This window comes from Colobus angolensis, unplaced genomic scaffold, assembly GCF_000951035.1.
Source record: "Colobus angolensis palliatus isolate OR3802 unplaced genomic scaffold, Cang.pa_1.0 Scaffold199, whole genome shotgun sequence".
Classification (NCBI taxonomy): Eukaryota; Metazoa; Chordata; class Mammalia; order Primates; family Cercopithecidae; genus Colobus; species Colobus angolensis.
Window position 1 is genome coordinate 1,623,803 of NW_012115143.1, and position 12,320 is coordinate 1,636,122.

General features: G+C 45.3%; 1 protein-coding gene across 1 annotated transcript in view; it reads right to left on the bottom strand.

Annotated features, from left to right (window-relative positions):
• Nucleotides 1-11,837, bottom strand: part of PPIP5K1 (diphosphoinositol pentakisphosphate kinase 1) — a 60,576-nt gene extending 48,739 nt beyond the window's left edge. The window contains 21 exon segments of the mRNA XM_011941147.1: nucleotides 185-311; nucleotides 508-635; nucleotides 960-1,183; nucleotides 1,370-1,511; nucleotides 3,515-3,697; nucleotides 3,969-4,090; nucleotides 4,247-4,378; nucleotides 4,577-4,659; nucleotides 4,746-4,855; nucleotides 5,000-5,075; nucleotides 5,194-5,280; nucleotides 6,101-6,202; nucleotides 7,962-8,083; nucleotides 8,187-8,348; nucleotides 8,814-8,915; nucleotides 9,058-9,212; nucleotides 9,527-9,612; nucleotides 9,825-9,915; nucleotides 10,368-10,563; nucleotides 11,301-11,475; nucleotides 11,743-11,837. Of these exon segments, the coding sequence (XP_011796537.1) occupies nucleotides 185-311; nucleotides 508-635; nucleotides 960-1,183; nucleotides 1,370-1,511; nucleotides 3,515-3,697; nucleotides 3,969-4,090; nucleotides 4,247-4,378; nucleotides 4,577-4,659; nucleotides 4,746-4,855; nucleotides 5,000-5,075; nucleotides 5,194-5,280; nucleotides 6,101-6,202; nucleotides 7,962-8,083; nucleotides 8,187-8,348; nucleotides 8,814-8,915; nucleotides 9,058-9,212; nucleotides 9,527-9,612; nucleotides 9,825-9,915; nucleotides 10,368-10,563; nucleotides 11,301-11,447 (2,577 nt within the window). The 5' untranslated portion in view covers nucleotides 11,448-11,475; nucleotides 11,743-11,837.
• Between the last annotated feature and the right edge of the window lie 483 nt (nucleotides 11,838-12,320).

A 12,320-nucleotide genomic window follows, 5' to 3' on the forward strand; every position in this document is an offset into this window, starting at 1 on the left:
CATCCTGGGTCTCCTACCAAATGCAAAAAGAGGTAAGCCATTGCTTAAGGAAAAGGGAGTCAGGGAATGAGCAGGGAGCTAATGAGAAGGGAGAAAGCTTTCATTTAAAAAGCATGAGGAGAAGAGTGAAAGAATGCTGGGAAAAAAATCTGTTCACAGGCTAAAGAAGAAAGAGGATCCTTACATCAAGAAGTCCTCCATAACGGAAGACACTGAGTAGGGAGTGGACGTGGCTCTCACTGGTGAAATAGAGACGCATTCGAACGTGGCGACCTGGGGAGAGCACGCCTCGGGAGTACCTGAGATAACAGCTAAATCACTCACACAGTCAGTTAATCCTTCTCCCACCCTTCTGCAAACTCTCTTCTCCCACCTCAAAGACTTCTCTCCTTTCCATCCCAAAATCTTGTCTATTCTTGCTTCCCCAGGCTGTCCCAGCCTTGATTCCCCCAAGACTCCCTGCCATGCCCCTCCCTCCATCCAACACCCCTCCCAGCCCTCCCTCACAGGGGATGCAGCTTGTTGACAGACTCATCCTCATGGGTTCTCTGCAGGTCAAGCAGTATCTTCCGCAACAGTGGAAGACAGAAGCCCACAGCAATTTCCAGTTTCTCCTCCCGGCTGATCCCGTACTCCTAGGGGCCACAGGCCAGGAATAAATACCTCAATAAATCTTGTTTTCTCATGCCTCATATTCCCAGGACCAAGATCATGCCTGTCTTCACCTCACGTCTAGGGCTTCTTTCATGTCCACTACATTCCCCCTCTTCCAGGTGTCTCCTGAATTAGCCTCCTGTACTTACCAAGAGCCAGACTGGACCCTGAGAAATGTAGAAACTCAACTTATTCCTTCTCTAAGTGGCTTTCCTCTAGTCCCAAATCACCATTCCTTTCCACCTTTTCTCTCTTCCCTTCCCAACACCCTCATCCCCAGGCTAGGTCCCTTATACAAGACACACCTGGGGAATGACCACATCAGCCAATGCCTTAGAGAGACGGAGCAACTCTGCTGTGCCTTCAAGTCCCAGACTCCCATTGTGCTGCACATCATACTTGACACAGTCATAGATGTCAGGGATCTTACTGATATCATAGCGCCCACTCTTCTGTCGAAAGTCACGCTCCAGCTTGCTCCAACGCTGTAGCATTAGCTCTAGTGTCTCACTGTGGTAGAGCTGCAGGTCTGGAAGAAAGGCAGAAATTAGATAAGAATCAAAGATTTTACCTCCAACCAAAGACCCTGACGACTCTGCAGTAGAACCAGAGGGAGGAGGAGGCCTGGTCTCTGACATTTAGGAGATGACACAAGAATGCCTGAGAAACCCATCCATACCCGAGACCTTCAAGGAAAGATAGTATTCATACCCACCTACAGACCTGGGGTCCTGCATTCGTTCCCGGATCTGGTGGGTGAGGTTTTCGATCAGGGCAAATACCTGATCACAGACCTTCACAGGATTCTGGATGATAGCCATGGAGTTGAGCAGGGAAATACTTCTGGTGGGAGCCAGCTATGAAGAATTGAGAGAAGAAAAGAAAGATAAGCTCAGCACTAATTGCCCAGATTCCTGTGAGCTTATTACACAGAGACTACCCACAATACAGATCTGTATGCTGGTTCACTCCAGTGAGCATTCTTAGGTTACTGGGCATAGTAGCAGCTCTAGGCCTTCAGGTAAGGGCACTGCTCTAGCATATAGTCATCTAAGAGGGATTGATTTTAAGAGTCTTAGAGTCCAGAGAAAATAAAACAGACCTAAGTTCTTTTCTTGAGGGCTCTAGAATACACATGGAAAATACTGGAGAATAAGGATTAAACCAAAATCCCTCAAAATCTCCACAGAATGTTTTCATGAGCAGAGATCAGAGATAACATCATCATCTTCCTCTAAACAAGATGCTAGCCTGAGCCTAGAGTAGAAATGCTGCCTCAGAACTGGGTTCCGACTCAGGCTTTTAGGACAGTAACAGTCAATGAGAAATGGGGAGGGAGAATCAAGATTGTGGCTGAAAATGCACAATTCTATTTAGGTCTTCACAAGTTTCATTCTTGCTTGCAAAAGAAGGCAAGGCAGAAAAGGAAAGCTGCCTTACCTTTTTTGAGTTTGACAGTGAGCAACAGATTGGGAAATAAAGGAGCAACGTCCTGTTCCTTATCAAGTCCTACTCAGAGAACACAGAAAATGTTACGGGATCATAGCAATGTGCTTACTTAGCTCATTTAAGAACCAATCAGAAATGTTACACAACAATGTAAATACATGTAATGCTACTGAACTGTACACTTAAAAATGGTTAAAGTAGCATCACAACTTTAAATTTTTAAACTTTTTTTAAAAGAACCTATCAGAAACGAGGAGTGGGAAGAGTAGAAAACCACTGCCTGGTAAATTGTGGCCTAGATATGCAGGAAAAAGAATGACCATATTGGGTAATGGCATATACTAGAATTAATACTGTAAAGCAATGTAACAGCCCGGGTTTTGGAGTTAGACTCCTTGGGTTTGTATTAGCTGGATGACATGAGGAAAATTGCTTAGATTCTTCTGAGCCTAGGTTTCCTCATCTGTAAGATGGGAAGAAAGTCCTTGTGATCTGTAGTCCTCGTAGTGCTTTAAAGATCACCATCAATTCTTTGTTTTCCTTCCCTTCCCTTAAATCTGGCTGGCCTGGTGACTGCTTAACCAATAAAAAATAACAAAGTTATGTTGTGCTAATTCTGGGCCTACACTTTAAGAAAGTTTCTAAGCTTCTGCTTTCGAATATCCCTACAGCTACCATTTAATACATCCAACTATCATGCTACGGAAACCATATGAAGAACCATGTGGAGAGAAGAGGCACTGAGATTACAGGGAGAGCATGCAGAGGGAGAGAGCCAGCCATCCCACAATCCCAGCTGAAATTCCAGATGGTTCCAGCTCCAGTCAATATCTGACTGCAATTTCAGGAGAGACTCCAAGCAAGATCAGATGAGCCTGGAACTGTGAGAGATAATAAAATGGTTGTTGTTTTAGATTACTATGTTTTGGGGTAGTTTATTATGCAACAATGGATAACTGAAACATTCTTTAGTTCAGGGTCCTTGGGATCTGAGCTGTGCTTTGGAATGAGAATGTGTGGGAATTTAGAAGTGAATACAGTATATATGTCATATGTATATAATACCTCCAACAGGGCCTGTGGCACAACCAAACACATTAATATTTCTGCCACAAAATGCATGACTATTTACACTAAGTGGCAAAACTAAGGATTATAAAAATCTTATGACAGTTCGTGTCAGGTTTAGCTGCCAAATGAATCTTAATGTCAAGAAAAAAATCTTTTTAACTTTCAAAATTACGCATAACAGACTGTGGACCTGTACGTATCTCAAAGGGTTGCTGTAAGGATTAAATAATATGTGTAAAACAACTAAAACAGTGCCTGGCATGCAGTAAATACCGTTATTATTGATCCCTACTATTGAGAATTCTAGGAACTGGGGATCCAGGTTATTTTAGTGCCTGACCTGGTCGTAGTCCTCAGGGCCAAAGGGCGCATCCTGCTGTAAAATATGGTGCAGCCGAGCCTTCACCCGGTGCTGGCAGCTGCTCAAGGAATCCCCATCGCTGTCCAGTAGCCCATTCATGTTGGCACTCTTCACCATTTGCACCAAAATGGGTGTCAGCTCCCCTTCTAGAGCCAGAAGGCCCTAAAGAGAAAGCACAAGGTCTATTTGTTTCCCTTGCAGGTCAGTATCCCTAGGCCTAGATGGTCCCAGGGATCGAATGGGACCTGGTTGAAGAGATGGGGCCTACCCTCACTGATTATTCTCAGCTCATTCTCAGTAGTACAAAATGGGTCCGATACATGCAGAAACTTCTGAGTTGGCCTACAAGCACCCTGAAATGCTCCAACTGGTTCTCTAAACTCTCTGCTTCTCTACCTAATGGAAACTGGGACTATAGAACTGTAGTATGCACCTTGGCGAAGGCAGCAGCAGTCATCTGAACACGACCCTCATCGGAGGCATAGATCTTGAGATCGTGGCGGAAAGTGCTATGGAGACGAAGCAGCCCACAACCAGGGAAGCCAGCATAGTCACCTGGGGACAAAGCAGGGGACCAGGAATGGAATGCTATAAATACTCGTGAAGAAAAAATATTCATTTCCCCACTGTCTCTGTCACTTCATTTTCCTCAACTTACTCTCTGATCATTTTTATACCAGCCCTGTTGTGTTTACTCCCCAAAACACTCACCCTGTCCTCCAGGGTACATGCAGCGAAAAGCTCGCCCCAGCTCCTCAGCCTGAACACGGCCAGCAGGAGTGAGTTCTCCACCCCACTTCAGTACCAGCAACAGAGATGGGGCCAGAGCCTCCCTCTGTGGATCTGAGGGAATAAGCGGCAATGAATGGTCTAGATCTAAGAAAAGTAGTGGGAACATCTAAATGTTAGGTCTTCTGAGGAGGCCAGAGAGGTAATTTGGGGTATAGGTCATCTATAGGTGGGGAGAGAAGATAGACACAAAAATAAAAATAAAAAGAACACAAGATCTGAGAGGTAATGGTAAGGGGGACTACGTCTTACCTTGCCCCTCATTAGAAGCTTTCACTCCATGAGGGTAGTAAGTCAATTGTACCTTCCGGTTTATACCTGAGAAGTGACCATACCTACAGGATAAAGTCACAGTTGATTTTCTGCCCCAGCACCCCAACTCTCACTGTTATTGGCTCCCTTTTGCTATCCCCTTTCTCACATCTCCAATACAGACTTCAGCTGCTCTAGTTTTCCAGTCTTCTCCTCGATCTCACCACCTGGTTCTTTCTCCAGTTCAGCCAACAACAGCCTTGTGATATCCAGCACCTCCTAGAGGAAATAATAAGGTATCCATGCAGAAGGCCAAGTCTTAGACAGTTACCTTTTGATCCTAGTCTTTTATCAACACTCCCAATGCCATACCCTCTCTCTCTCTCATAGCACTGCTCCTCCTGGCCAGATTCACTACCTTACCTGGAGCTGCTCAGGTCACTTGAGTTGTAATTTCCCTGTCTTATAGCCACCATGTTTTTCAAACAGAGCAAAAAACCTGAAGAAGTAATGAGAAGCTTCAGTGTGGGATGAGACAGTCAAAGCCTCCAGGAGTTGCGCCGCATGCAGTCTTCCTCACGAAAACCTATTTGTGTAAATTAGGACACTCTTCCTACCTTGGGTGTTTCACTTCCATCTTCATCTTCTGCTTGGGAGTACGATCCCCATGACGAATAATTGCAATGACACAACGAAGTTCCATCCTAAGATCATAAATGTTATCAGAGCCTCTCCCACACCCCCATCCCACCTCCTGTCATCACATTACTTGACATGTCAAAAAATAGAGGGGCTGAGCAGGGCTCATGCCTGTGATCTCAGCACTTTGGGAGGCTGAGGCGGGAGGATCACTTAGGCCCAGGAGAAACATAGGGTGAGCATGAGCAACATAGGATCAACCTGTCTATAAAAAAGTTAAAAGAAAAAAAACTATCCAGGCATGGTGGCACATCCCTGTGGTCCCAGTTATTTGGGAGGCTGAGGTGGGAGGATCACTTGAGCCCAGGAGGTAGAGGCTGCAGTGAACCATGAGTGCACCACTGCACCCCAGCCTGGGAGACAGAGCCAGACCCTGTCACAAAAAAAAAGAAAATGAAAAGGAAACTGTGATTAGGAATATAAATGAAGGCTGCGCACAGTGGCTCACGCCTGTAATCGCAGCACTTTGGAATGGGGAAGCGGGTGGATCACTTGAGCTCAGGAGTTCAGGATCCGCCTCGTCACATGGTGAAACCCCGTCTCTACTAAAAACACAAAAATTAGCCAGATGTGCTCACCTGAACCCAGGAGGTGGAGGTTGCTGTGGGCCGAGATCATGCCACTGCACTCCAGCCTGGGCAACACAGCGAGACTCTGTCTCAAAAAAAAAAAGGCAGGGAATATAAGTGGAGTTAAGAAGACTGTGTATAAGAGGCCCAGGCTCCGTTAGTCAGATAGTGTGGGGTCAGGAGGTAACCAGTAGTCTGGCTGAAGGAATCCCATGGGTCTCAAGTCGGTTACTCCAGATCTTTTACTTTTGCTTACATAGTGCCAGATGTGGTAGGAACAATGGGAATATCCTCAGCCTCTGTGGGGATGGACCATGGAATCTGGAACTGTGGGGCAAGCTCCCGCATTATGGTATTCCTAGAAAGAGAAACAAAGAAGCCATGTAAAAACAAATAAACCAGAACTACTCATATGAATGAAGCTCACAAAAACAAGCAGGCTGCAGGCAGAAGAATATGTTGATATAAAGTCTAAAAACATACAAACAAATACCCATACATATGCAGTAAAAATATAAACAAATATATGTGAATGACAAACACCAAATTATGGATTGTGGTTCCCTCTGGGGATGGGGAGGGGATGTTACCAGGGAGGAGTATATAGGGGCTTCAATTACATATATATATATAAAAATATATATATACATACACATACATGTATAGACACATATGTATGTGTATCTACACATATGTACCTATACATGTATGTGTATATATACATATACGTACATATATACACATATATGTACGTATATGTGTGTGTGTATGTGTATCTATCTATCTATATATATATATATTTTCTGAGACAGAGTTTCACTGTTGTTGCCCAGGCTGGAGTGTAATGGCATGATCTCAGCTCACTGCAATCTCCACCTCCTGGGATCAAGCAATTCTACTGCCTCAGCCTCCCGAGCAGCTGAGATTACAGGGGCCCACCTGACCATGGTTAATTCTTTGTTTTTGTTTTGTTTTGTTTTGAGATGGAGTCTCACTCCTGTCACCCAGGCTGGAGTGCAGTGGCATGATCTCACCTTGCTGCAATCTACGCCTCCCGGGTTCAAGTGATTCTCCTGTCTCAGCCTCCCAAGTAGCTGGGATTACAGGTACCCACCATTATGCCGGCCAATTTTTGTGTGTGTGTATTTTTAGTAGAGATGGGGTTTCACCATGTTGGCCAGGCTGGTCTCACCAGTCCTGACCTCAAGTGATCCATGCACCTCAGCCTCCCAAAGTGCTGGGATTATAGGCGGAAGCCACTGAGCCTGCCCAATTTTTGTATTTTCAGTAGAAATGAGGTTTCACCATGTTGGTCAGGCTGGTCTCAAACTCCTGACCCCAGGTGATCCACCTGCCTCGGCCTCCCAAAGTGCCGGGATTATAGGCATGAGCCACCGTGCCCGGCCTATATTCCTAACATTCTATTTCATAAGCTAGGTGGTGAATACATAGATGCTCACTATAGTCATCATTCCTTATATATTTTTGAATGGTTTATACATTATATGACAAATTTCTTGGAAAGTCAAGTTGCAGAGCAGTATTATAGTATGATCACATTTAGTAAAATAAATACAGCTTGGATATGGCAGAAAAAGATAAATTGTTATGTCTAAAACTTGTAACAACAATGGTCTCTGGAGGGGCAGTGTTAGAAAGGCAAGGAGCCTGAGGAGCCCCTTCTTTCTTATTTTTATTTAATTAATTAATTTATTTATTTGTTTATTGAGACAGAGTTTCGCTCTTGTCGCCCAGGCTGGAGTACTACAGCACGATCTCAGCTCACTGCAACCTTCACCTCCTGCGTTCAAGCGATTCTCCTGCCACAGCCTCCCTGGTAGCTGGGATCACAGGCATGCACCACCATGCCTGGCTAATTTTGTATCGTTAGTAGAAACAGGGTTTCACCATGTTGGCCAGACTGGTTTCTAACTCCTGACCTCAGGTGACCCACCTGTCTCAGCCTCTCAAAGTGCTGAGTTTACAGGCATGAGCCACCGCGCCTGGCCTGCTTTTTCACTTTTAAATCATCTTTATGATATTTAAAATAAAGCAAAAACTTTCAAATATTCTTCTGTAAGCCCATTCTCCCCAGCACAGACCACTATGTCTCTTACCCCAGAATCTTGGCACAGTCATCATAGTATTTCATTGAGTTCTTGACAAAACTAAAACCATTGACATCACACACAAAGGAATGACCATTGGCACGAAGAAGGTCAAACCCACAAACTGTTTGCTGCAAGGAAAAGAAGAAAGATGAGAACAAGACAGTTGCTCTTCCTGGACCCCTGTTCCTTCCTTTCTCCCTCATTTCGCAACCTCCCTGGGCCCTCCTCTACCTTGAAAGCTACGCAGACTTTCCTGGCCACCAGCTTTTCCATGGCAGTCAGCATGACTGGATAGCGAATCTCCTTCCCCTCACTGTCTCGTTCAACCTTCCCATCCAAAGCTGGAGACTTTCTAGCTTCAGCATGGGCATAATCTGGCCCCACTGTATACACCTGCAGGTACATAGCATCACTGAGTATGCCCACAGCTCACCCTGTATATAAGAAGACAATATGAGCACTAGGTCTGTACACTAGTTTCAGAGTAAAACAACAACAAAAACAAAATCAACAAATCCTGAGCATTAAGGGGACTGACCAACATTTTTCCTACTGAGCCCTACTCAAGTATCATTACGAATTTCTCCTCAGGACTCCACTACTGTCAGACAGTCCTTATTAAAAAATAATTTACCAACATTATACCATTTTTCTAAGTCAGCCTTGCCCTTGCTCTGATAGTGAAAATGTGAATGTCTGAATCCTTCACTCATTATCTTCACCTGAATATGAAAGCCAATCACATTCACATCATGTTATTTTCTACGACCTCCTCCCCACATACTTCTACCTGCTTCCCAAGTACCCCATCCCCACCCAGACATTTGTAACCTCTTAAATCCCTGTATCCACCATAACCTTGACATCTGTGCCATCTGTTGGCATAAATTCCTCATAGATGTATGACCCCGTCTTTCGGACGCTGCTCTCAGGAGAGTAAACGCTGCTTCGGCTGCCAATCTTCAAGAGAAAAAAAAAGAAGAAAAAACAATGTTGTCTCAACTCTCTATTCTGTCCCCAAATTCTCCATCTTCCTTCCCCACAACCTCATCCTTGCCCTTTTACCTCTCTGACTCTCCAGATGCTCAAATGTCTCCCCTACCTTACGAAAGAGACGCTGGCTTCCTCCTCCAGCTGAGCTGGGGTAGTAGATGTAAACATTGTGGTCTTCTGCACTCACTGGCTTCTCCACAAAGGGCTTGGGAAAGACAGCTCCATTGACCTCTACTTGGTCTTCACCTTCTATCAGGTTGCATTCTGAAAGGTGGGTGTGTGGTCATTCCTATGGCCTATGGTTGTGGAATGTTACTAATTCTCATTTCCCCAGGTTTTCATCTCTATAACCCTCAAATTTTTATGACTATATCTTTGTAATAGATGAGGTAAAATCTCTATATAACAGGTCCAAGACTCTGTCCGAAGACCTATGGCTCTAATCCCACCCATAATCCAATAACCAAAACCCCACATACATAGGTGGTATATAGGAGATGTCTAGAAGATGGAAACGTGGCTAAGTCATAGAAAGCAAGGAAAGGCAGGACTAACCCTCCCTCAGGCCAGGTACTCACCGTCAGGCCGGGCAGGATCACGGTTGAGCACAGCATATCGAGGCAGATCAATACCCTCTTCCTGCAGGATCCGGTATACCTCCCTCCTGTCACCCCCAAATAAAACAGCTGGGAGAGGTGGGAGTAACTAAGGGGAGAGGCTAGGGATTTCATTCACATACGATTAAAAGACACCAGGGCACAAAATTATGGTACAAAAATTAGGCATGTTTGTTTGACTCTGCCCCTCTCAGAGTGGGTTCCCTGAACATGCATGATCCCAAAGCCGCCCATCTCACTGGTCAACAGGAAGTTATACCTATCTTGGATGTAATACTGCATGGCCAGATCATTGATAAGAAAGGGGTTTCGAAGCTTGGAGTAAGCAACAGCTTTGTCCAGAGGGAAGCCTGGAATGGAGACACAAAATAAAGAGACCAAAGAAAGGAAGAGAAAGAGAATGAGAAAAGAGCAAGAGAGATAGAAAGACATATTAAAGTGACTAGCTGTCACTGAGCTCCTCTACCCATTCAATCCATCACTTATTCTTCTGCCCAGCTCCCCAAGTCTAGGATATTTATCAAGAAAAAGTAAAATAGAAATTATTTTTACAGTCCTTCCAGAGACCCAATTCTGTCCAGAGATCCTAAGAGACTTAGAGTCGTCCTGAGGTTAGACTATAGGCTTTAAATCCCCAGCAACTTCTCCAAGATGTAGGGAAAGCAAACTCCTTGGCACCATTCTCTAGTGTGTCACAAGTAGCTGACGGCTCTTTACTAAGGAAATAAGACAATAAGAACCTCATGTCCCAAACCAGTATTCCCACCACCATTCCTTCCCATTTTCCTTCCCAAACCCCAACCTTTGGAGTGGAAAGAGATGAGACAGTGGCAGGATGGCCAGTTTTCCACAGGTTCATTAAGGATTACATCTTCTCCCAGAATGATAACAGTCAGGTAGTCAAATCTGCAGAGTCGCTCTAGGATTTGAGTCATTGGCTTGGACTTGGATTTCTTGGTCATGGCACAGATGCCAACAATGATCTGAGGTTCAGGAGGCTACAGAGAGGAAGTGCTATCAGAAACTCAAGAACTTCCCACCAGTATCACCCTCTTCTGGGAACACTGTCTTGTCTTCTTAGGGCACAGAGTTTCTTGCCAGGACTCTGGACCTATGGGATAAAGGGTGCCTCCTAACTTTGATCTAGGTTGGGGCACAGCTAGGGATTCCAACTGCCTACAGAATAGGAGCCTTTCCACAGTAGGAAATACGTGCTCAAGCAGGAGAGCTACAGAACCAACAACCATGAGACAACAGGAAGATCCTAAGGGCAGGGGTTTCTTTTTTTCTTTTTTTTGAGATGGAGTCTCACTCTGTCGCCCAGGCTGTAGTGCAGTGGCATGATTTCTGCTCACTGCAAGTGATTCTCCTGCCTCAGCCTCCCGAGCAGCTGGGATTACAGGCACCCACCACCATGCCCAGCTAATTTTTGTATTTTTAGTAGAGACAGGGTTTCACCATGTTGGACAGACTGGTTTTGAACTCCTGACCTCAAATGATCCAGCTGCCTTGGCCTCCCAAAGTGTTGGGATTACCCACACCCGGCCAGGGCAGGGGTTTCTAAGAGAGGCAACCTAACTAATCTCTACTGCCTCCCCTAAACCAGGATAGGGCCTGTTTATGACAGGGAGTCTATGCATTTGGAAAGAACAGAGAGGTATCTCCAACCAATAGAATCTTAACTCTCGAGGACAGAGGCTCCAACACCAAGTTACATCATTTTCCTCATTCTTACCACTTCATCCTCCTCGTCCTCAAGGAGCTCGCTGTCACTCTCTTCTGGCTTCATGCCTGTTCCACGGGTGCCCAGCCCTTCATCTCCAGCTCCAAGGAAGAAGTGGGCAGTGGTACTCTCGCCCTCACTGGCCGTCAATGACCACATCCCTGCCGGAACACCCACTCATCCCGCTCTGCAGAGGGGGGTACCCCATCAGCTCAGAACCCAAGCCCCCTGGCAGTGGGTGGGGATGGGGATGGAGATGAAAAGCATAAGAGGAAACTATAAGGGGAAACAAAAAAAAGCTATAGGAAGAAGGATCAACAAGAAAGGAGGCATATGGGCTATGACTTGAGATGCTGAAAGGGCCATAAAAGAAAAACCAAGGTATCCCTTTTCCTCCCTGCTCACCCCACCCCAACCAATAAATTAGTAAGAGGATCAGATAATCAGCCCTTACAATGCCAGCATGTCCCTGATTTGGCCAGCAAGAAACATTAACTTCAGGCAGCAAATGGGAAAGGCAGGTCCTCAAGGAAGGCTACTGTTGAGTCCTACCAGAAGAGAAGGTTAGAATGACATTTCAAACTTTGACTCATTCCACAATGTTCCTAGCCCTTTTCCACCTCCTCACAGTAGTGTTGAATTCAGTGATTTAATTCAATGTCAGAGGAATGAGAGAGCTCAGCTGCCTTTCCCCTTAAACCTCATCTTCATTCTTCCCAAAGATTAACTCAAAAAATATTTATTGAGGGTACCCTACATTCTAAGTATTATATCAGAACATTAAGGCCAGGCACACTGGCTTACACCTATAATTTCAGCGTTTTGGGAGGCTGAGGAGGGCAGATCACTTGAGTCTAGGAGTTTGAGACCAGCCTGGGCAACATGTCAAAACCCAGTTTCTACAAAAATTAGGCAGGCATGGTGGTGCATGCCTGTAGTCCCAGCTACTTGGGAGGCTGAGGCAAGAGGATCATTTGAGCCCGGGATGTGGACGTTGCAGTGAGCCGAGATCACGCCATTACACTCCAGCCT